The sequence below is a fragment of the Branchiostoma lanceolatum genome, chromosome 2 (assembly GCF_035083965.1).
Source record: "Branchiostoma lanceolatum isolate klBraLanc5 chromosome 2, klBraLanc5.hap2, whole genome shotgun sequence".
Lineage (NCBI taxonomy): Eukaryota > Metazoa > Chordata > Leptocardii > Amphioxiformes > Branchiostomatidae > Branchiostoma > Branchiostoma lanceolatum.
In genome coordinates, this window is record NC_089723.1 from 7937121 (window position 1) to 7959812 (window position 22692).

The window sequence follows — 22692 nt, forward strand, 5'->3', positions numbered from 1 at the left end:
AAAATGATTAGCTGAAATATTTTAAAATATTTTGAAAACACATTGTAAAAGATAGATTGTGAAGCAGTGGCAACACAACTGTGTTTTAAAAATACTATTCCCACCTAACACCCCTTCAAAATGTTGTCTACCATGACATCACTCTTTTGGCGGGGATTTCAGGGTGGGGGATTCCCCTCATTACCATATAAGGATATCGCTGACGATTGGGGGATCATCTCGGAAAGTCCCTCACCACAACAATCCAAGAAAACGGGGAATTCCACAATCTAAAACTTGTGACCAACAGGTAACGTTAATCTTATTAAGTTTTGTACGATTACCAATTTTTGTGCAAGTTCTTGTGTTACATAACAAGAAATAGATATCTAGAAAAGGCCTCCAGTTTCACACCTGGCAGGTATGTAAACGTACAAGATGAACATTTTGTTATCTGGACCAGTTGAACTGAGAGCTACCAAGGTGATCACACGTGCTTGTATAGGACAGGTAAACATTACACGTGTCACAGTAGGTAAGAACTAACATTATGTACCTGATTCATTTTTAAAAATAACATTTTAATGTCAAATGTTAACAGCATGATTCATGCCAAAAATAATTACTCAAGCAACTGGAGTAATTATTTTTGGCGTATCTTATTACCTGGATGTCTAACCTTCATCAACGTAGCATGATTCATGTATTGTTTACAAGACCAAGGTTGCTTGACCAAGATTTTCACTATTGACAGGATGATCCTGTCTATAACACTTTTCTTTTGACCTATTGACAGGATCACATGTTAATTGGAAGCCAACCAGAAGCCAAGAAATGCAACCAACCATCTTACATCCTTGATAGTCCTGTCAATAACACCTTCTTTCACTTTTGAGCAGATGATCCTGTCGACCATTAACCTGTTAAGATGATCCTGTCAATAGTGCAAAAATAAGAGTTATTGACATCTCTGAGCCAGAATAATGATATTAACCTGGTCGGTAAACCACCTGGCATAGGCAACCACCTGGGTCTGGCAAATACTGTAAATGCAGAAATGTTTGCGGTGGTTTTATGTTCGCGTTGGTTTTGTGTTTGCGGTTTTCGCTGCGACTGTTTCACTGTAAACTTATAATCACCACAAACATTATTGTCCAATACTGTAGCAGTATGTGACTTTAACGATGCCGCAAACTTAAACCACTGCGAACACTCCATTTTCTCCTTAGTGCAAAATAGAAACCACGCAAAGTTAAATGCATTTACAGTACATTGAAACAGTCCCGACCATTTTTACAGAGCAAGAAACCCACCCTGTCCTGAGTAACAACCTGTCATCAGCAAACACTTTTACTCGGTTCCTTGAATGGTTGCTGAGGACAGGTTTGACTGTACTGTTTGAATGGATCATGTTTACTTGTGTGCAAATTTAAATCCATGCAGCCACTTTCATATATGTACGAAACTATATTAAATGATTCTCCTATTGGGTCAGTGAAGTCAATTTTTTGCTTGTCTCGGACATTGATGTTTCTGACCTAGGGTGAAGAGATGCTGCTACAGTAAGAATTAGTTCAGTGCTTAGATGAGTGGCCCCCTACGGCCTTGCACTGAGCGAGTTTGTTAAAAAATGAAAAATTATATCGTAGCGGTGATGACTCAGGGAGGACATATTTGCTTATAACTTAACATGTTGAATTATCCATATACTTGTACGTAGGTTAACATTTTGTATCCAGTTATTTGTTTGCATATATAGTTGTAGAAGACCTTATGAAAGTAACTGTACCTTTGTTGTGTCAATAAAGATTGTTGTATAATATATAGTAGTCCTCCAATATATAATATACAAGCAAAAACGTCATCCCAGAGTCACCACAGCTTAGTTTAACCCCAACATTTTCCTTATGTTTTAGAAAAGTTGAACACCACTGATTTACTGTCCATTTCCACAATACTGTAGGACGTCAGCATGCCTCAGGAGAACCAGGAAGAAAACAATGGTTTTGGTCCCATCCCTGTGCGGAGAGGTAACCGGGCGGGTGTGGTCCACTTCGCAATGCTGGCAGCCTGGCTGGGAGGCATGTGGTGTTTATACAAACTAAAGACGACACACAGTATGCCAGGTCAACCTTCACTAGGTAGGTGGAAACAGTCTCTATATGTGCAGGGTCCAAGTTAGTTATCCTCCAAGCAGAGGTTTTGGTTGAGGGGCTATAGGACTCACTCACAGTGGCTGCAAAACCTCTGCTTGAAGAAATACACTTGAAAGATATTTGATTTTGTGACACATAATCAATTCATTCTCATCATGATTTATCGTTTATTCTTAGTTAACAATAAGAAGCACTACTGACGAATTGAAAACTAAACCCTGTTAACTTCCCAAAACACTCTCATTGCAGAAAAAGTTGGACACTTCGTCTTGTACTGCTTCCAAAAAAAGAAGTGAAATCCAAAAGCTTATAATTAGAATGTATTCCGTGGCAGTTCATATTACAAGTCACTTGTTCCACCAAGGTTGTACTTATAGGGAAATTACCTCATTGGTTCCACCTGTCACCATTGTTATCTTGCACTGTTTTTAATGCTGAATAAAAAGACTCTTTTTACACAACCAAGAGATTTATTCCACCAACGTTTCGGTGACCATCTGTCACCTTCTTCAAGGTAATTCTGACTGGTTCACATAGTAATGCAACACAGGTGTTGCTGCTTATATATAATAATGAGATGCATTCCCAAACGCAAAGTATTTACATATGTACAATCACAGGGGATGACATCACTATGCGGCCCCAAACATACAGAAGTGTAACACATCTATCAATCAAAAAAACAAAACGTTTGGGACCGCGTCTTTAAGAAATTGATGATAATTGTCTTTTAATTAATACTTTTTTCTTACACACTGTTTCATGTTGCAATTAGCCCTCAGGCAAGAACTTACAACTACTAGTAAAGCTCACTTTCAGTTTCTTTGGTGATGGGCACATTGTCTACCGTCTATCAAATGCTGTAACTGTGCTGTTTTTATGTGTATTTTGCAGGTCAAAAATCTGCGAATGACACAGACGTTGAGACGGCCGTGTTTATTCAACGCCTGTTCATCATAGCTGCTCTTGTTGTCACGACTGTCATAGCTGTAAACATGCACAGCATCGGTCTCTTCATGGAGGAAAGAAAACACATCAACTCTCGACACGGAGACAGGTATGGCGCTTTTCTCTCCATGCGCTCTCTAAGATTAGCCTGGGTGCCATCCGATTACTAACGGGGCTCCTACACTCGCTGCCTTGAAAATGAAATCAAATTTTGGGGTAGCAGGTGTAGGAGCCCTGGGTAGTAATCGGAATGGTACCCAGGCGGCTACTCTAGAATTAGTTTGCCGGTACAAAGTAAGAATGTTCTATGTTAAACAATAACTGCCTTAAACGTTGCCTTAAGCCCCTGTCACACTTGTGCGTATATACAAGTCCGCATGAGTTGCGTATTAACATGTTTATGGTTTAGGTTAAGTTTGCAGCCAAATAAGTGATTTCTTAGGTTCGATCACTAGGCCGCACAATGGTGGGTCAAAGTAGAAAACAACTTTTTCCCCACATTTTAACCTTACTTAAACAAAAAAAATGTTCATGACTGCAACTCATGCACACTTGAATATATGCACAAGTGTGACAGAGCCCTAAGAATAGATTAAAAGACATCCAATATCTTCTTGGTGGGACATGATTTTGTTACATTATATAAGTACACCTTAATCACAAGTTGTTGTCCTGATTCTACAGGTACCAAGCCTTCCAGAGATGTCTCCACTTCCCCATGAAGGGTGCCCCTCCTGTCCTGCTTGGATTGTTTGCGTTCATCCTCTTTGTCCTATGGTTCATCAAAACAGAGATGTTCGCCCAGCTATTCTCCCAGTACTGGGACCTGCTACTGATGCTGACGGGGGTGCAGCTTTTTGTATTATGCTTCATGGTAACAAGATGATACATTTATTACCAACATGAAAAATTGAGTTTTGGGCCTGTCTGTGTGTTTGAGTTTCTGGATATTGTAGTCAACATAACTAAAGAACCTCTGGATGCATTGCAATGATATTTTGTATGTGGGTAGGTCTTGAAAAGACGAAGGTCAAAGTCGATTTTGGGCCCCCTGGTATGTGACCTTGGCACTGCAGCAGAACTTCTTGTTTTTGTTTCCTTTGTCCTGGATGTGGTGTTGTCTTAATTTTTTGGTGGTATTTTAGATTGACTAGCTTAGATTACATTTTCTGACTTATGGAACAGTCTCCAGCTAGTTAGGAAGTCAGCATCATAATGAATAAACAAAGTTTGAGTATCTGAAAAAACTCTTCCGACTGACTTGCTACATCTTTTTACTTACTCACATCTTCCCCCGGTTAGCCTCAGGGCCGGTCAGTTGAAAGCATCGCTTCTACATTCTTCTCAGTCTCCGAACACCCCCCTCTTAAAGTCTGACTCTGCCCAGTCTGTACCTGTTTCTTGTATGTTATCCTTCCAATTTTTCCTTGGTCTGCCTTGAGGGCGCTTGCCCTTTGGTTTGTATTTGAATAGTACTATCTTTTGAATTCTTACACCTTCCATTCTCTCAACATACCCTAGCCATCTAAAGCCCATATCTCACTGGATCCGCAGCATATTGGCAGCCTGAGATAGAATTGGATTTGCAAATTGGATACCCTTTACTTTATAATTGGAATATCATGCAAAATGAACAAGAATGACTAAAAAGACAAAAAAAGCACACAAAATGTAAAGAGACTAGTGTTTTTTATCAATGAAATTCGTTGAGTGCTCTGTCAAATCGCTCAGTTTCAGTGAGGTCGCCAACATGCCCCGGGTCTAGTGAGGTAGAGGCTTAAGGGAGCACACCCCAGTTTATTTGGGACTTCAATTGGAGGCTGCGCACCCTCGAGTCTAGGTACTGTCTCTTCCAGGGAAGTATTCCGAAGTAAATCAACTGTGTATGGGATAAAAGCATATCCATTCCGCTACAGGACCAGCTGAGTTCTGTTTCTTCAACCTCTCTAATTTTGGTAAATCAGGAGACAAAAACATAATTTTCACGTCAAAAATGATGGTCAAATTTTGGCACTTTTGCGTAGGATAAAACTCGTAGAAAAAGAATCTGGGTAGAAACGACTGATGTTGTCAGAAAGAGAAAAACCTAGCGTACAGTTGAGCCAATTATAAAGAAAATTCTAGTACTTAGATTTCTTTAATCATCCACGGCGCGAGGCATGTCAGCATGACCCACAGAACGCAACAAAGGTCAATCTCGGGCCCAGGGACGTTTCACCATCAATGCGGATGGATATCCGGAAGTAAGGCTCAGATCAAAACGCAATTTTCACCCAAAACACACCAATTCATACGCTTTTCAGCCATTCTAGTATCTAATATCAGTTCGAAGCACATTATGAGAAATCTAAACTCAAACCCAGCCCCTCGAAACCCTTTCGTCACTTTTTTTGTCGGGCACTTCCGTGGACCCCGGTCGCGGAAGAACTGGGGTGTGCACCGTTAAAGGCTTCTCTCCAAGCAGAGGTTAGTGGAGAAGATCGTGACCTTTTTATCCTCTGCCCCGTTTTTCCTCGGCCGTCTCCAGTAAGGCCACAAAGATGAGGAGATGGCCGACGAAAAATGGGGCAGAGGATAAAAAGGTCATGATCCTCTCCACTAACCTCTGCTTAGAGAGTTTTAAAGGCTACTATATCATGACCTATAAAATTTAATGTATCTCCGACAGAAACCAGCTGCAGTGGAGGTGGAAGAGCAGTTGGAGGGCTCCAAACAGAACGTTGCCCACGGACTGGCCTGGTCCTTCTACACAGGCTACCTCAAGATTGTTCTACCTGGTAAGTGTCATAATAGTTACACCCCTATATATGTATATGTTCAGACACCCCCTAATCCTAACCCTACGATGATAGGGATGTCATAACATAGGACTGTTGGAATGTAGGGGTATCGGAACACAGGGCTTATAATCCCCTAGGGTCATAGTCCTTCATCATAGCTATTCTTTACTCAGATTATGTCTATTACTGTAACAGTTACTAATTTTACTACATTTTTTGAGGGACAGCACTTCACTCAAGTTTTTGATAATATGCTCTCATCAACTGTCCATGCATGGTTCTCTAGATCTGTTGTCTGAAGTCTCCCTTTGTCTATGCTGATTTTTTTTCAAGTAGGGAAATTCCCCATTCCATTTAGACTGGAAGGTTTTGATCCACTCATACAGGTAAGGACCCGTTCTCTTTTAGATAAATGTGGTGGGCTCTCCTCAAACACAGGACCTCCATTTGACGTCCTCGCAGGGGGACTGTTTGTACAGTATTATTACTTCAATTATCCGCACTCTCACACAAGAAGGAGAAAGAGCCTGAATGGGCTTGGTAACTTTAATGTATAGCAGAGATTGTCGAACACGGGTGGGTGGGCGGGACTCAGAAATTCGAACCGTGTTACTGCTAGCACGCTGGCGTGGCTATGGCGTGGATGACGTGTCTACTGATCACGTGAGCTAGGGTTCGAACGGCTAATTAGCATATTTGAGCCTTCGCTCAAATCGTCACAATTATCCGCACTCTCACACAAGAAGGAGAAAGAGCCTGAATGGGCTTGGTAACTTTAATGTATAGCAGAGATTGTCGAACACCAAGACCAAGCCCAGCGGGAGATTATGCGAGTAGGGTAGAGTGCGGGAGTTGCGACGAGAGGAGCGTGGTGGAGCAGTAGTGACAAGCTACTGAGAGTCTGTAGCAACTAGGCCTCGGTACCAAGGAGTGTGAAGAAGTGTGAGCTGCCGATAAGATATTACTGGTGGCATCAACTGGTATACGGCCGTTGTTTGTAACAGCAAAACTAGTAGTAAGTAAATTAGCCAGCGCCAAGACTAGTGCAACTTAGCAAGCTAGGGAAGACTGACGACCAACAGTTAAACAAACTAAACAGCCTAAGGCTAACAGGTGAGCAAACTAAAACAACCGTAACCTAACAGTTGAGTAAATAACCTTAACCTAACAGGTGGGTAACTATTTTAAACAACTGCACCATTGTCTCTAAGCCACAAGACGAATGTATAAACACTGTCCTAAACACTTGATTATATGACATGTGCTGTCATACTGAACCAGCCGCTACTAGTACTAGAGTCCGAAGTTGGCTGCTGATAATGTCTATAGGAGTCCGCTTCGTGAAGGAAGTCTTTCTACTGCAAGTACATCTGGAGAATCAGTCTTTGCTAAACAGTCCCTTCAATAGACTAATCTGGTGGCTCCAGCGAACTGTTCTGGGGAGTCAGTCGTTGCTAAACAGTCCCTCCAATAGACTAATCTGGTGGCTCCAGCGAACTGTTCTGTAGCTTCTCCGCGATCAGCTTGGAATACTCGCAACTCTTGTCGAAGGAGCAGTCCAAGTACATTTCGAACGCGTTTGAAGACCAGTCGCCTAACAGTTTAATCACCTGTGGGTCAGCACCGCAGTGCCACGCGTAAGTCGCCCCGCCGCGTCTGAAACTATGTCCCGAATAACTCCCTGGGGTGAAGCCTGCCGCGGATAATAACGACTTCAGTGGTGGACGAACGTGTCATGGGTGAGGGAGATGAGTCCGCCTCCGTTACCTGGGACCAGGAACGCCGGCCCGTCTGGCTCGGCCGGGATCATGTTACACATATTGACGTATGCGTACTGAGGACACAGGGGATGCCCTTGCAGTACGGGCAATGGTAGGAGAAGCACCTTTTGCCGAAACTGGATCGTCTTCGACCAAGTCACCTGAACCAGGAGTCCATCCTTGGAAACTTGAATGGCGCGACGCGTTAGCTGCTTGCGTGGGTCGAATGCTGACTGTGAACGCGGTACTATGTTCGACTTCCGTAGCAATGTGAAGAAGGCCACGCAGAATGCTGCCCACAGCGTGGCGTGCATGGGCCTTGTCAGGTCCAACAACTCCCGGATTTTGAGCAAGATGGCAGGCGTGATAGGGAGCTTTCGCTCTGGCACATGTGGGGAACCTCTACGGAAGGAAGACACGACGAGCTTCAGTTCGAAGCTGTTCTCGGGCGGTTCGAAGTCGTGAAATCGTTGCAACATGCGTGCCCCGTGTAGATACAGCTGGACGCTACTCGGGCTCCGCAAGGAGCGCGTAAGGAATTGTGCGTAACGGGTGAGAGTTTTCGAGTCAGTCGGTAGAGCAGGTAGTTTGAAAAACTCACAGAATAGTAGAATGCCCTCCGCTGCGTTCGGAAATTGGCGAAAGTGCCCGCCGCGAAAGCCGATAGCTTTGCGTCCTCTACGTCTGAGTCCAATCGCCGTAGCAGGGTGCAGGTACCTGGAAGGATTGCAGTGTGTCAGTAACTCGAAATGTCGTGGGCAGACAACAACGCTGGCTGTGCGCTGCCCGGCCGTCAGGCGTTTGAATTCGTTCTCGTGGTACTGCGAAGTCGACCAGCGGCTGAGGTGGTCACTCGAATTGCGCGTTGTGGCAACGCCCGCTGGGGGAGTATCACTCGTAGAGTCGCAGGTACAGCCGACCTGAAAACCGTCACTCGAATTGTGCCTCATGGCAACGCCCGCTGGGGGATGTACAGTCATGGAAACATCGGCTGCTCTAGAGGAAACCTGACTTTGCCTGGCGGCGACGCCCTCTTGTAGGGGAAACGAGACGAAAGAATCTGTACCAATTCTTGTCATATCTAGAAGAACATTGTCCGCACCGTGCAACGAATGACTGTCTGAATGTCTTGAAACTACTTGCTTTTCGCCAGCCGTGAACGTGACTGGTGAACCGTGGCAGTTCTGAAGTGAAACACTAGAACCAAGGCTTGGTTCGATCGTCACATCAATACCGGCTGTGGTATTTCCGGCAACTATACTCCCTTCGTCAGAATCGAATATTTTCTCCCTCTCTGCTACAACAACATCAAAATCCTGAACGGAAACACGATAACTGCTGGCCTCTGTGCCTGCAACATCGCTACAAACTGTGTTGGAAGACCCGCTACACTCATCACTGTGGCGAGTTGAAAACTGTAAACAACTGTCCGAAACACGAGGAGCATTGTCTGAGCAGATGGACATGTCGCTACCGTCAGTGGGAGGTAGACTGTAAACATGATCCTCACTGTGGCGAGTTGAATGTCGGACGATACTGAACGAAACACGAGAACTATCGTCTGTGTTGATTGACACATCGCTACAATCTACGTAGGGAAGGCTGTTGAAACTATCCGCGCTGTGGCGGGTTGAATACGGAAAAACTGACCGGGTCGACTCTTCAATTGTTGAGTCGCAGGTACACCCGACCCGAAAATTGTCACTCGAATTGTGCCTTGTGGCAACGCCCGCTGGGGGAGTATCACTCGTAGAGTCGCAGGTACACCCGACATGAAAACCGTCACTCGAATTGTGCCTTGTGGCAACGCCCGCTGGGGGAGTATCACTTGTAGAGTCGCAGGTACACCCGACCTGAAAATTGTCACTCGAATTGTGCCTTGTGGCAACGCCCGCTGGGGGAGTATCACTTGTGGAGTCGCAGGTACACCCGACCTGAAAACCGTCACGAATTGTGCCTTGTGGCAACGCCCGCTGGGGGAGTATCACTTGTAGAGTCGCAGGTACGCCCGACCTGAAAGCCGTCACTCGAATTGTGCCTCATGGCAACGCCCGCTGGGGGATGTACAGTCATGGAAACATCGGCTGCTCTAGAGGGGACCTGACTTTTGCCTGGCGGCGACGCCCTCGTGGAGGGGAAACGAGACGAAAGAATCTGTACCAATTCTTGTCATATCTGTATTGTCATAACTGTAAACAACTGTCCGAAACACGAGGCGCATTGCCTGAGCGGATGGACATGTCGCTACCATCAGTGGGAGGTAGACTGTAAACATGATCCTCACTGTGGCGAGTTGAATGTCGGACGCTATTGAAGGAAACACGAGAACTATCTGACTTTGCCTGGCGGCGACGCCCTATTGGAGGGGAAACTAGACGAAAGAATCTGTACCAATTCTTGTCATATCTGTATTGTTAAAACTGTAAACAACTGTCCGAAACACGATGAGCATTGTCTGAGCGGATGGACATGTCGCTACCGTCAGTGGGAGGTAGACTGTAAACATGATCCTCACTGTGGCGAGTTGAATGTCGGACTCTACTGAAGGAAACACAAGAACTATCGTCTGTGTTGATTGACACATCGCTACAATCTGCGTAGGGAAGGCTGTTGAAACTATCCGCACTGTGGCGAGTTAAATACGGAAAACTACTGACAGAAGCGAGCTGAACGTGGCTACTAGAAGGAGACGGACGTGGACAAACAGAAACCAAACTCACAGTTCTCCGCACGGTAGTGTCCCCGGCTCTTGAGCCGGTCCCCGTGCCCTTTGGTGGGCGTGCTTATCACGCAGTGCTGTCAGCCGTCTGCACTCGCGTCTGCTTGGTTTCCCGCCTCTTGCGTTCGCAGTCGGCTTCTGCGTGCTTGTATTTCATTGACTTGCTCTCCCAGCAGAATCGACAGCAGTGGTCGAAACGGCACGTTGAGAGGAAACAGTTGTTTTTGTTGAAGCGCCAGCATATCTGCGGTACTGTCTGTGTTGACGTGCCGCCATCACCGGAATCCTCCGGCTTGAGGTTGTCCTTATTTCCGTCGAAAAACATCTCCTTCAAATGCGCCCAGTCCGACCACACGCCTGGGACGCTCATTGCCTCGCTGACCGCGGCAGCATGGAAAGTACGCACGTGAGCCCACTTGTACCTAGCCAATCTGTCGAAGCAATACTGCAGCACAGAGAGACGGCCGAGCAACTCCGAACGTGGCAGATTCTCAGAACGCAACAACGCCATACATCCGGACACAAACTCTCCGAGAGACAATTCATCATACTTCTTCGGTTCGGAGCTGTCTAAGTTGTACACGAATGCTTCTGGGGACAGCGGCTTACCTTCGTCTTTCCTCTTCTTTCCGGCTCCCGGTAGCGCGGACTTGGTGTCCACTGCGTGCTGGAGAGCTGCGTTTTCGCGTAGCTGCTGTAAGGTGATATCTCCCTCTCCTAACACCATCTTGTTAGGGGTTTGTAGGGGTTTCCCGGTAATGGTCGCGCGGGCCGCCATAGCTGCTTGTGCTTGCTTGAGTTCGTCCTCCAAGGCGGCGACCTCACTCTCCAACTTTACCTTAGCCAGCCGCTCGAGCAGGGCCTCCTTCTTCTTCTCTAGCTCTGCAGTGGCGCTCTCGTGCGACGGCGGCTCCGTCTCCTCCGGCGAGTCCTTCACGTTGTCCTTCTCTTGGCCATGTGGTGGGGGAGGGTCCTTGACCCGCTCGGAAGGAAGGTCTATCCCCTCACAATGCTTACTCCCTTTACCCTTCGGGTGCAGACTCAACTCCTCGCCGCAACCTGGGCATCGTTTCCGTCTCACCATGGTCGAGTAAAGGGCACAAGGCGGAGATTATAACGGAGAAACTCACTCAGAAATTCGAACCGTGTTACTGCTAGCACGCTGGCGTGGCTATGGCGTGGATGACGTGTCTACTGATCACGTGAGCTAGGGTTCGAACGGCTAATTAGCATATTTGAGCCTTCGCTCAAATCGTCACTTTTGGGATAGGAATGCCTTGTTTGACTTGTACCGTACATTTCTTAGGTCTTGGTGAGCGAATTGAGGAGTCAGCATGGAAAACAAAGATCCACTCCTCAGCTCGCAGGCTGCTGGTTCTGATTCCTCTGAAATGTGAAGTCCGAGCAAAGCTGGCGGATGAAGACTCCTGCATCAAGGTTTGTTAGTTTTTGTTGCATGGCAGGTAAACTGCCTTTAGGTGTAACACACCAGTTTTGTACAATAAGTGCATTGCTGTGTAAGGTTTCATCCATTCATCATATTGCACCCCGACCAATCAAATCACGTGAATCGCATTGAAACTCAGATTGGTATCAGCCATTTCCCGACAAATCAAAAGTGACCGCGATTTAACGTTTACAAAAAAATAGTTTCTACTACTTTTCTTTAAACGTTAAATCGCGGTCACTTTCTATTACTTCCAAAGTGCCAAAATTGCCAATCTGAAAACATCTCTGGAAAGCTGACACCTTCCAGTCATTAACGCAACTTAGAAAGGAATTTGTCGGGAAATGGCTGATACGAATCTGACTTTCAACGCGATTCACGTGATTTGATTGGTCGGGGTGTATTGGGAAGGACCCCTACTCTTTTTGATAAGTGTGGTGGGTTCTTTTATGTGCTTGAGATGTGGCTCTCCGGCTTTACATCCCATATGAGAGGATGTCCCTAACCAAAGCTAGGTACTCATTTTCACCTGAGACAAGTAAGGAATAGGTGTAAAGTGTCTACTTCAAGAGCACAACACTGAACCCAGAACCTTAAGATTCTAAGTTAACAACCCTAACCATTTTTTTTTCTCTGTAGAATGTTACTGCTGGTTTGAGTACCGATAAAGGCCTACAACCTGTTAAAACGGACCGGGCCGGCATCAAGGATAGGGTGTACAAAAATGATGTGCACTGCATCACTGATCCAGACACTGGACTTGTAAGTTTTTACGTTAGAACTTATCTTGTGAAAGAAGTATTTTGTAGCTTAAACTTAGATACATGTGACTAAATGAAGCTGTTTTAGAGTTGGTGGACCTCATGAATTTAGTCACTGACGAAAGATAGCGGATGCTATCTGAAACGTCTGTTTCAAAGTTTTATCCAGTTGCATTTAGTAACTGTTATTTGGCTGTTTTAGAGTTTTATTACTAGATCATTAAATACTTTTATATTATAGTATGATATAATAAGCTTGTTTATAATCATATGATAGGAAAACAATGATATCGGGTTGAACTGTACCAAATTCGTTTTCCAAGTTTGCAGTCTGGTTTCAAATCAAGTCGAAGGAAATAATGTCTTTCTTTCTGATTGTGCCATGTTTTTCTTGCATTGTACACCACACGAAGTTGCCATAATCAGTGCTGTGTCTGTTCACAGTCAGAGTACTGTGTTGTGGAGTATGCCACAAACGTCCAAACCCTCTACGACATGCAGCATGCTGCGGCCTGCGAAGGCTTCAGTAGAGAGGCCAGGGAACAACAGGTTAGTCAGATCACTAAGAATGCTTTGTCGATTCTGCCAACTGCTTCAGGTCCTTACATTGTACTTTATATTCTAAACATTGCTTGGATGATGATGCCATGTATCAGGGAAGTGCCTTACACCCCTTTTCCACTTGAGGCTGCAACTGCTGAGCAGCTAAATACTTGCAAGATCACAGAACAAATCTCATAGACAATTAGTTCTTTTAAAAAACGTTTTGTGTGCTTTGTTGCCTTTTAAATACACATGTAATACTTTTGCATTCCAATCATTAAAACAAGGGTCACACAAATCCACTTTTGTTTGTTCAATGGTTGCTCAGCGAGTGCTGGCTAGTGGAAAGTGGGCCTTATAGTCAGCTTTTTGCATTCTGCTGAGTGCTTTTTGAAGTCCTTAATTCATCTTTTAAAAATCTTTTTGATTTCTTTATCATGTTATCACCTTAGGTGAAACTGCTGTACTGTACCCTGAAGAACATCATAGATGATGATCCTGAATGCAGGGATAGAGTCGTCCTGGTGCCACTGGACATAACAGGTATCAACCTTCCTCTTGCTTGTGGTATTGGTGTGTTCATATTAGTTTAGTGGACATTTTAAATTTAAATTTAGTGAGTTTGTGTGGCACAACGGCAGAACGTTCGACTCAGAACCAAGAGGTCCCGAGTTCGAATCCTGTCATGTCACGGATCTTGTGCCCTTGGGAAAGGCACTTTACACGACTTTCCACACTCCACCCAGGTGTAAATGGGTACCTGACTTCGGTTGGGGAAAGTCGTATTGAGGTCACCTGGTGGCGCCAAATGGCAGCCGCCCAGACCCTTGCGACAATTCCACAAAATGCAAGTGTGGATAAGATTTTATATATGTTGTGTATTGTGTGAAACCTGTAATACCCTGCATCAATTCAGTGCTAGAAAGGCTGCCATTGCGGGTAATTTCTGACCAATAAAAACCATTATTATTATTTTATATTAGTTTAGTGGACATCCAGCAAACTTTCAGCACGCTGGATGAGATTGTGTGCAATAAAACTGTACATGTCTTGTGCGCCTTTGTGCAATGTGTACGGATGGGGAAGCTCTTAGACTAAATCAACTTCTAGTAGACTTTTTTTTTTAAATCCACAGGTCTTGAGACATCTCACAGCGAGAGATGTGTAACACAGGCTAGGGAGGCTCTGAGTAAAAAAGGATAGGATACAACCGTTCAACAAAGTGCTTCCTTCCTCCTTATAGATGCTAAGGATCACACATTGGCCAGGGTGATCCTGCGCACCTTGAAGCAGCTGAAGTCTGGAACAGTCGACATGCCACCAGACATACCACACCTGTCAAAGTCAAAGCAGCTGACGTCAGGGACAGACAACATGCCAGACACACCACGTCTGCCCACTGAAGAGACCGTCCCGAAGGTAGCAATTGAAAACTCTGACTACACACCCATGCAGGAAAACTGTGGACAGGCTCACAAGGGTAAGGATAATTCAAGACAGACACATACTCCAGTTGTACTCTCCTAGCCAAGGAGCCATGCCTTGGTGACATAAAGAAAACGGAACAAAATAGAAAGCCCAACAAAAACACCTAAAAACATGTCAAAAACTAGCCAGAGCCATTCCTCTACTTGGAGAGAACTCCAGTTGGTTTCAAAGAAGCACCTATTTTTACTATTCATTTTGTATATTATATGTATTTCTACTCAATTCAAAGTGAGTGAGTTTATTGTACTACATTGTATGTGTAACTTATGTTGGAAAACTTACATGTTACTTAATAATGTATGCTTGCAATACCCCCTGTTACTTGTGTTACAATCTGTTACAGAATGTTGAAGATTTTATGCGTTTTTGTGGACTGGGCCCCCTTGAAAAACATTTCAACAGAGTATGGGAAACCCAGTTGTCTGAAAATTAAGTAAATAAAACAGACTTACAAACAAAACTGTGTCCCTAGGTTGTGGTCCTTGCCAGGATTCCCGGGACCCGCCAACTTCCCCCGACAAGATTGAGAAAGGTACATTTTATCTCAGACTGTAACAATCTCATAATGGCCATCAAAGTTTAGTTAGAGCCTGGTAGTTTGCAAGTTACTATATTTGGATTTGGATTTATTGGAATTGCAACAGTGCAATACACGTGGGACACAGGCAGCTATTGCTGATGTCATGACCCACACACATAATTTACCCGATTTTTACACTTGGGTGGAGTGGAGAAAATCGTGTTAAGTGCCTTTTTTCCCAAAGGCACAAGATTGGTGGCAGCAGGGGATTCGAACCCGGAACCCCTTGGTTCTGAGTCGAAAATCCTGCCGTTACGCCACACGACCCCACTGTTACTATATAGCATACATGTACATGCTCGGAGATTCTGGCAGCCTAAAATCACTCAATATATCCTCACAAGTTCTTTTTTCTGTTCTTACGTACATGTATCAGACAAGGATTGGTCCCAGCACTTTACTGTAAAACATTTTGTACTTTTCTGTTCACAGAATCTGCAGGATATTGCCTACAAGAGACTAAGAAGAAACCAAGTCAAGTCAAACCATTTTAACACGGCACCATCACATCATGCAATTATCCAGGGTTTCTGAAAGTTGCAGGCCACTTTCAGATACTGCCTTTCTTCACAACACAGCAACAACTAAAGCTGTACATGTATGTGAAGTAACTATTAATCATTTAAAGGGCATAAGACACCAAAATACAACTGTTACAGTTTCTTATTATCTGACATAGGAGTAGCATCATTCAAGGAATATAAACGTTTTAAACAAACACACACCCTTCTGATGTTATTGAACATTGAACCATCAGAAACCATACTTTCATGGATCCAGCTCTTGATTCTTATCTGATCTTCTCACTAGGTGATTACATTAATCAGTGACTAATGCCCCATCATGACATCACAATGAACATGGCAGCCGGTTCGGAACCTTACACAACGGCTTGCGAAAAACATGATTTGATGAGCTAACAGTGCTTAATTATGGTGATAACATTCAATTAAAGGACACAACAATATCTATTTTGTTTGCTTGTAAAAATAACGTTCCTTTCCGAGCCGTAGTGCAAAGTTCCAAATCGGCTGCCGTGTTCACTGTGACGTCACGACTGTGCAAGTCACCGATTAATGTAATTACCTGGTGGGAAGAATCAAAAGCTGGAGGTATAAAGTTTTGATGGTTCGACGTTCAATAATAATTTTATTTGCAAGTTCTTGCCCGAGGGCTAATTGCAACATGAAACAATACATAGCAAGGGTATACTGTACAGATAGTGCGAGTTAACAATGTTGACTAGTAGAACACATGGCTATTCTAAAAACTACTACGAAATACAATCTACGCTTTTTGGGTTTGACTTCTTTTTTGGAAGCAGTGGAAGACGAAGTGTCCCACTTTTTTTAATAACGTTTTCTAACGTTCAATAACGTTCGAAGTGTGAATATTTTGTGAAAATTTCTCTGTTATGAAACAGTAGTATTATGTTTTATGTAATTTCAGAAAATTCTTCATTTTGATGTTATTGGTGTCTAATGCCCTTTAATATACCATTTCAAACTTTTAGTACGTGTGCTATGTGGAGTGATTGATTGACAAATCATGTGGTGTGCCTTGAAAGTAAAGTAGATATTTTTTATTATAATCGGCTGGAAACTTAGTTCCATCCGATCTCCAAGTGACCTTGTGCATTTTTCTTTAGTCTAGTAGTATAATGTAATTAGAGGCATAGACGTTATTCCTATAGAAGTTATTTTTAGTTTGTGTTGCTTTGGATATAATTGATACATGTATCATTAGCCATTGCTAATATTTACATATCACATTCTGTTCTGTAGTCTTAGTCTTTGCAATGATGTAAACTTCAAGTAAAGGATGGGAAGGTGATTGTATTTTTGGAAAAGGAGATTTTTACATAAATATTATACTGTAGATGTAAAAAGAAAATTTTGTTCTTGTTCTTCATAGACTAATAGGTAATATTTGTTGTCATATGTTACTTGGATAATGTTTAACTTTTAACCTCCTTGGTTTAACAAAGTACCCAAAAAGTTGTCATATTGAACCATGCAGAGTTTCTATTGATAGCTTGCTACCAAAGATATTGTTGAAATAATCATGGAATTCCTAAGGATATTGTCAGAACCTTGCTTGCCTCTTCGGAAGGCAAGATCGAGAGGTTCAGCAACTTGACATCCTCTAAAATCTTATCTTGAATTGATTTCTGAAAGACTTGATCATTGAAAGGTTGTAACAACTTTACGAGTTCCAGAATCTGACGAAATGGCAGACAAATCCTGTCGTCATCTGTTGTTTGTATGGAAAGGGTTGTAACCTTCTTCTCTGCAGCACTGTAGAGGTCGGAATAGCTGATCATGGTCAGGAAACTTGTCCCATGCATACCAGTCCCATCCTGAAACAGGAGGATTGTTTATGAATGTTCGACATCCAGGTAAATAATATCTTAACCCTTAAGCTGCCAGTCCCGGTTTTATCAGGGATACAGAAACATGCCTTGTGTGCTGCACCCGGGATAGGGTATTCCCCAGAAGAAAACAGCTTTGTGTGCGTGTAGCGCTCGAAGCCTGGGAGTTAGGGCCGCCGGCTGTTTCGCGGGTTTCGTGAGGGAGGTCAGGGGTCAAACATTTTTGATTTTTACTTGGCTAAAAAAACTGGCAGCTTAAGGGTTAAGACAATTGTATCTCCACAACTGTATAAGATTAGAAGACTACTTCGAGACATTTTGAGTGACATCCATCACTCTTCTTCAGCATCAATAGAATGAACTGGCAGAACAAATAAATACTACTACTGTGCATACAATCCTATCAAGCTAGTGACTTTGATATGTTCAGTCCGTTTGTCCAGTTAAATGTACTAGTATTTATTTGTTCTGAAAGTTCTTTCTAGTGGTGCTGAAGAAAGGTGATGGCTGTCACTCAAAACGTATGGAAAAATCTCTGAATCTTATCCAGTTGTAGAGAGATTGAATTGTTTTAAAACAGGAGAGAAGATTGTAGCTGGAACACTGTCATCAGATTTGCCATCTGCATTTAGTCTCTACTAGACCTCTTGGCTGACTGAAAAAAGATTTGTACAAACTGGCGAAAATAGGGAGAGCATTTTATCAGATTGCTTGGCTGGTTGTTGAAGTTCAGATTTGTCTGTTAGTTGTGGATTGTAACTCTATGGTAGTCTCCAAGCAGACCCAACGGTTGCAAAGACCTATCCAACTGGCAATCCGTGCCTGACAACTTCTCTGGCTGACTGGAGCTTCTCTGGCTAGCTTGTACGATTTTAGCACCGTGTAGATCTGCTTGGAGATTAACTCTATGACCCGCTAATACCTCTGGCCAGTTTCTACTATTTTCCAGCAACCCATGAAGTCTAGCAGAGACTTAGCTAAAGTCTGTGTAACTTATTCCCTTCTTTACATTATATGCTGAAAGAGATACAGACTTGTTGCTTGCAATTAGAAAAGCTTCTGACATTATAGGAAGTGTATGACAGAAACACTGCTATAGGTGATAAGAGGAGTTGTATAGGAATTTATGTACCTTTTAATAGATTAGAAAGATACAAGCCTATGTACATGTTTTTTGTACCATCCTCATGAGTTTATGCTTGGTCCCACTGATTTGCTTGCTAACAATCATTATGGTGGTTAGTGAGTGATGAAGTGAGAGCGATCATATACTCACTAAGACGGTACCAGGCTAGGAAGATACTGGTGCTTTAGTTGGAAGATAGAAGTCACAATCATGGGATCTTCTTTGAATTACTTCATCAAAAAAACATAACCTTCTCAGCGAAGGTAATCATTAAATGTCACTTAATTGTCAATTTTTTATTTGTCTCAATCTTCCTTTTTGTGATTGATCCTTTTGCTACCCAGTGCACTATATGTGTAAATTTGTTTTATTGGTCGAGAATGTAATATGAATGCACAAGTGATGAAACAAATGATTGAATGGTATCAAAGATGACCTGCACCTTTGCATTTATTTGGTTCTAGGTTAGAATATAAGGCCACAGCAAGCAAATTTTATGGATGACATCCTCCGCAGACTCCAAAATTATTGAGATAGGGCAAAAAAAAACAAGGCGGGCCAAAAAAAAACAAGATTCCTATATCTTCAAATTTTGAGATCATTATTCTTGTTAAACAAGAATTGAGGCGACGAAATATGATATCATGACCAACAGGTCTTTTACTAGTTTTAGTCCTGTATTCACCCAATGTATTAGTCCTGTATTCATTCATATATAATTAAAACCTCCTTGATTCAACAGTAAACATGTCCTTGTAGATGTGTATACATCTCAATAGACTAACTACAACAAATGCAGAAAAGAGCTTGTTGTACCATCATATGAGGCAACTACACTGGGTATTCATACGTGATGAAACACCTTGTGTATACAGCTCAATTAACTAGAAGCCCCCCCCCCCCCATGATTTATATAATGTCCTTGCTAGAACAAATGCAGAAAACAGCTTGTTATTATACCATCATGGGCAGGAACTACACTGGGTATTCACATGCAATGAAACACCTTAGACTGTCAACGTTTACGACATATTTGCCAATTTTTGGCATATTGACCACCGTCGGAGGGCAATAAAATTTTCTTGTTTTTTATTTCCAAATCAGGCGAAAATCAATGAACGCGCTGATGTCATCCATAAAAATTACTTGCTGTGGCCTAATATAGACACACAAGTTTAGTGATGAAATGAATGATTAAATGGTATCAAAGTCAAAGATGACCCACACCTTCACACTTATCCGGTTCTAGGTTGACCGGTTCTTCCTGGTAGCTAGTGTCCACCTCTGCCTGCATGAAGATGGTGATGTGGTAGTTCTCAGACAACTTTATTCCGTTGACAGCCGTAGCGAATCTGACGTTCTTCAGTTTCAGTCCAGTCTCTTCTAGCACTTCCCTGGACGCGCATTCTGCCCACTCCTCACTACACATGAAAGTTATATGCGATTTCAGGTAATGTGGGGTAACTGTAAGACCGCCAGGTTATGACGTTTGGAACACTACTTCCACTTAAAGGTGCCCTGAGCGATTCCAGGGGGTAAAACTGGAAATATTCTGGATATGGAAACCTGTATGAAATTGACATTTACTTCCCCATATTAGCACATTTGCATTATTATTTCATACTTTGGCAAGTTTGGGCGTTTAAAAAGAGTGCAGCAAGAAGTCGCAGAAGGAGTATCTTATTTATTGGTACCACCCAAAAATCAACCCAGAATCCAGCCCCAACCATTTTCTGTCAACAATTTTGAAATAATGGCTGGCCTCCAAGTGCTCAAATTTTCAATTAGTTCCCACCACACAACGACATTGCATATTTGCTCCATGATGGTCGATATGCAATGGCATAGTGTTATTCAAAGTTACTATGGATAGAAATCACTAGAAAATTGATTTTGAAAATACGACTTTCAATGCCCTAATATTGCTTAGGTTGCCTTTAAGGCTCCGAACTCCCCCTGCCTACGGGCTTGTATTTACGCCATGCATGATGGGTCCCCACTGTTCAGGGACAAGCCAGCTTAAAATTAGTGTACAGTCACGCAATCATTCCTAAGTCATTTCAAGACTTATGCTTTGCGATGAGTTAGTTTAATAGGTAGCAGTGTCGCCAAGGAGGTTGAAAAAACTGTCACGAATCTTTCTGAATGCGACATAAACAATGAGACTTGCTTGCAGACCCCCATGTATCCAATAAGTGCACTTCATGTTGAGATATACAGCAAATCTGATACATATCAGACTGCTTGCAATTCTATCACTTTCTGCCAGGGGGCTCAACCTGTCTAAACAGACAGGACAGCTTTTTCCGCTGACCGGACTGGACAGGTCTTTCCACCAACCCGAAAAGGGATGTTGATAATACCTAGAGAGACAATTAACTCATAACTGAACCAAGTGAAACCCAGCACCAAGAGACCACGTCTAGCGATAAGTAAGGACAACAACAACAACAACAAATTTTGAGTACAATATCTTACTAATTGTAGGAATGAATAGAAATTGGCCATGGAGTTTTTTTTATTGAATTTTCAAGCCTCATAAAATGCTCTGGATGCCTTTAAAACACATTTTATATCTTGGATGACCTTGTACTGATTCTAGATTCTTATAGCTCTCTGTAATGTCTCTGAAAATCAGAATATGTGGCCACTCTCTACATAAATCAAATGGCAAACACGGTACTTGTCTTCAGAATGAATGAATTGCCAATATGTCAGAACCCTTGGTAGCTATTTTATCTGTCCCAGTGTCCTCACCCGAACTCCAGATGACCACCAGGCAGTGCATAAGTTCCCGAACCGGCTGCCCCCTTCCTCTTACCGACAACAACACAGCCTGGGTGCCGGAGGCTGGTCACCAGAACACCGACTCCGACTTTCGGCCGGGAGTTTTGGACAAGTTCCGCCATACTTGTTTTGGGTTGTACCATTCGGCGCAAGGGGAGGGAAGGTATTCAGGAAAAGCAAATCAGGCCATGTTGATTTAATTATATGGATGACATTCTCCGGGGACTCCAAAACTGATGCGAGCGTGCGAATATAAAAAGAAAAGTTTGGCAAAAAAAAAGTTGCCTTCATTATAACGTTACAATCTACGTGGTCAGGAAGTATGATCAAAACATTAAACACAGAGTATGGTAAAGCAAAATATAGGTTCTTCATTTTCTTTCTTTCCAGACTTCTTCTTTGACTTTGGGATTTTGCGACATTAGTATTCGTTTTCTGATTTTTTTTCTCCAATTTTCAGCAAATATTTACTCATTTTGCAGCTGTTTTTTTTTTACAATTTACGATATTACCGAAAACTTTCTCTTTTTATTTTTGGGAACGGACAAAAATTGATGCGCGCGTCCATATGATCCATATACTTAGTAATCAAATCAGCATGGCCTTATCTATTGTCAGTGGGAGAACTACTATACTAGTAAGGTAGCGTTACCGAGTGTCGTACACTATGTATCATTGTCCACTTGGGTCATACTAGCTTTAAGAAGGATTAATATACTAATGACGACCCCCTGCTCCGACACTTTGTTTTCGCACGTCAAAATATTGTTGCGATGTCTTTATCAAGTACCACTCAGAGTTGGTGAAATTAAATCATTAATGTTAACTGCATTACATTGTTTTGTTCTACCCCGTCATGCAAGCGGTGGGACAAACATAGTGATTTTACTATCATTTGTCTGTAGACTGCTTTGGACAATTTATTTACATTCGAATCGAATCTTTATTGAACAATACATGTAACAGGTACAATGTATGGCAAGTTCTTAAGCAGTACTAAATATAAAGACATATATGCCTTCGCCTATAACAATGCTAATGAGTTCTACATAGCTTCTGATCTATGTCATCATGTAGAGCACCAGAAGGACAAAGACTCAGGTGGACGATAATAGGTCACCCTTGTATAAATCAATTCTTCATCATAGACCTCAGTGTAAATGATGCATATGCTCACACGGCGTTGAACAGAGGGAGAAAAAGTTGCATACCATGTATTGTCCCTTAAGAGCTGATATTTCTTCCCA

General features: G+C 42.8%; 2 protein-coding genes and 1 long non-coding RNA gene across 3 annotated transcripts in view; 2 read left to right on the forward strand and 1 right to left on the reverse strand.

Moving 5' to 3' along the window:
- The first annotated feature begins 136 nt into the window (after positions 1-136).
- Positions 137-18950, forward strand: LOC136427340 (stimulator of interferon genes protein 7-like). The gene is made up of 12 exons (XM_066416160.1): positions 137-289; positions 1943-2120; positions 3030-3192; positions 3768-3957; positions 5752-5860; positions 11649-11779; positions 12429-12551; positions 12995-13099; positions 13546-13636; positions 14337-14573; positions 15054-15113; positions 15594-18950. The coding sequence occupies exons 2-12, from the start codon at positions 1952-1954 to the stop codon at positions 15653-15655; spliced, it is 1440 nt and encodes a 479-aa protein (XP_066272257.1). The 5' UTR covers positions 137-289; positions 1943-1951; the 3' UTR covers positions 15656-18950.
- Positions 16979-21585, reverse strand: LOC136427341 (nucleotide triphosphate diphosphatase NUDT15-like). The gene is made up of 3 exons (XM_066416161.1): positions 21416-21585; positions 19886-20079; positions 16979-17520 (listed from the first exon to the last, which is right to left on the reverse strand). The coding sequence occupies exons 1-3, from the start codon at positions 21565-21567 to the stop codon at positions 17411-17413; spliced, it is 456 nt and encodes a 151-aa protein (XP_066272258.1). The 5' UTR covers positions 21568-21585; the 3' UTR covers positions 16979-17410.
- LOC136427343 (uncharacterized) overlaps positions 20482-22692 on the forward strand; it is a 76929-nt gene continuing 74718 nt past the window's right edge. The window contains exon 1 of the long non-coding RNA XR_010754402.1: positions 20482-20588. This is a non-coding gene — a long non-coding RNA (uncharacterized lncRNA). The remainder of the gene's footprint in view (positions 20589-22692) is intronic.

Excerpts from the sequence above, each read along its gene's own strand:
- LOC136427340 (XM_066416160.1), top strand. The coding sequence starts at position 1,952 with ATGCCTCAGGAGAACCAGGAAGAAAACAATGGTTTTGGTCCCATCCCT. Across the intron at positions 3,958-5,751 it reads TTTTTGTATTATGCTTCATG|AAACCAGCTGCAGTGGAGGT; the intron begins GTAACAAGATGA and ends TATCTCCGACAG. Across the intron at positions 12,552-12,994 it reads CTGATCCAGACACTGGACTT|TCAGAGTACTGTGTTGTGGA; the intron begins GTAAGTTTTTAC and ends GTCTGTTCACAG.
- LOC136427341 (XM_066416161.1), bottom strand. The coding sequence starts at position 21,567 with ATGGCGGAACTTGTCCAAAACTCCCGGCCGAAAGTCGGAGTCGGTGTT. Across the intron at positions 20,080-21,415 it reads GGTGGTCATCTGGAGTTCGG|TGAGGAGTGGGCAGAATGCG; the intron begins GTGAGGACACTG and ends TTTCATGTGTAG. Across the intron at positions 17,521-19,885 it reads AGAACCGGATAAGTGTGAAG|GATGGGACTGGTATGCATGG; the intron begins GTGTGGGTCATC and ends CTCCTGTTTCAG.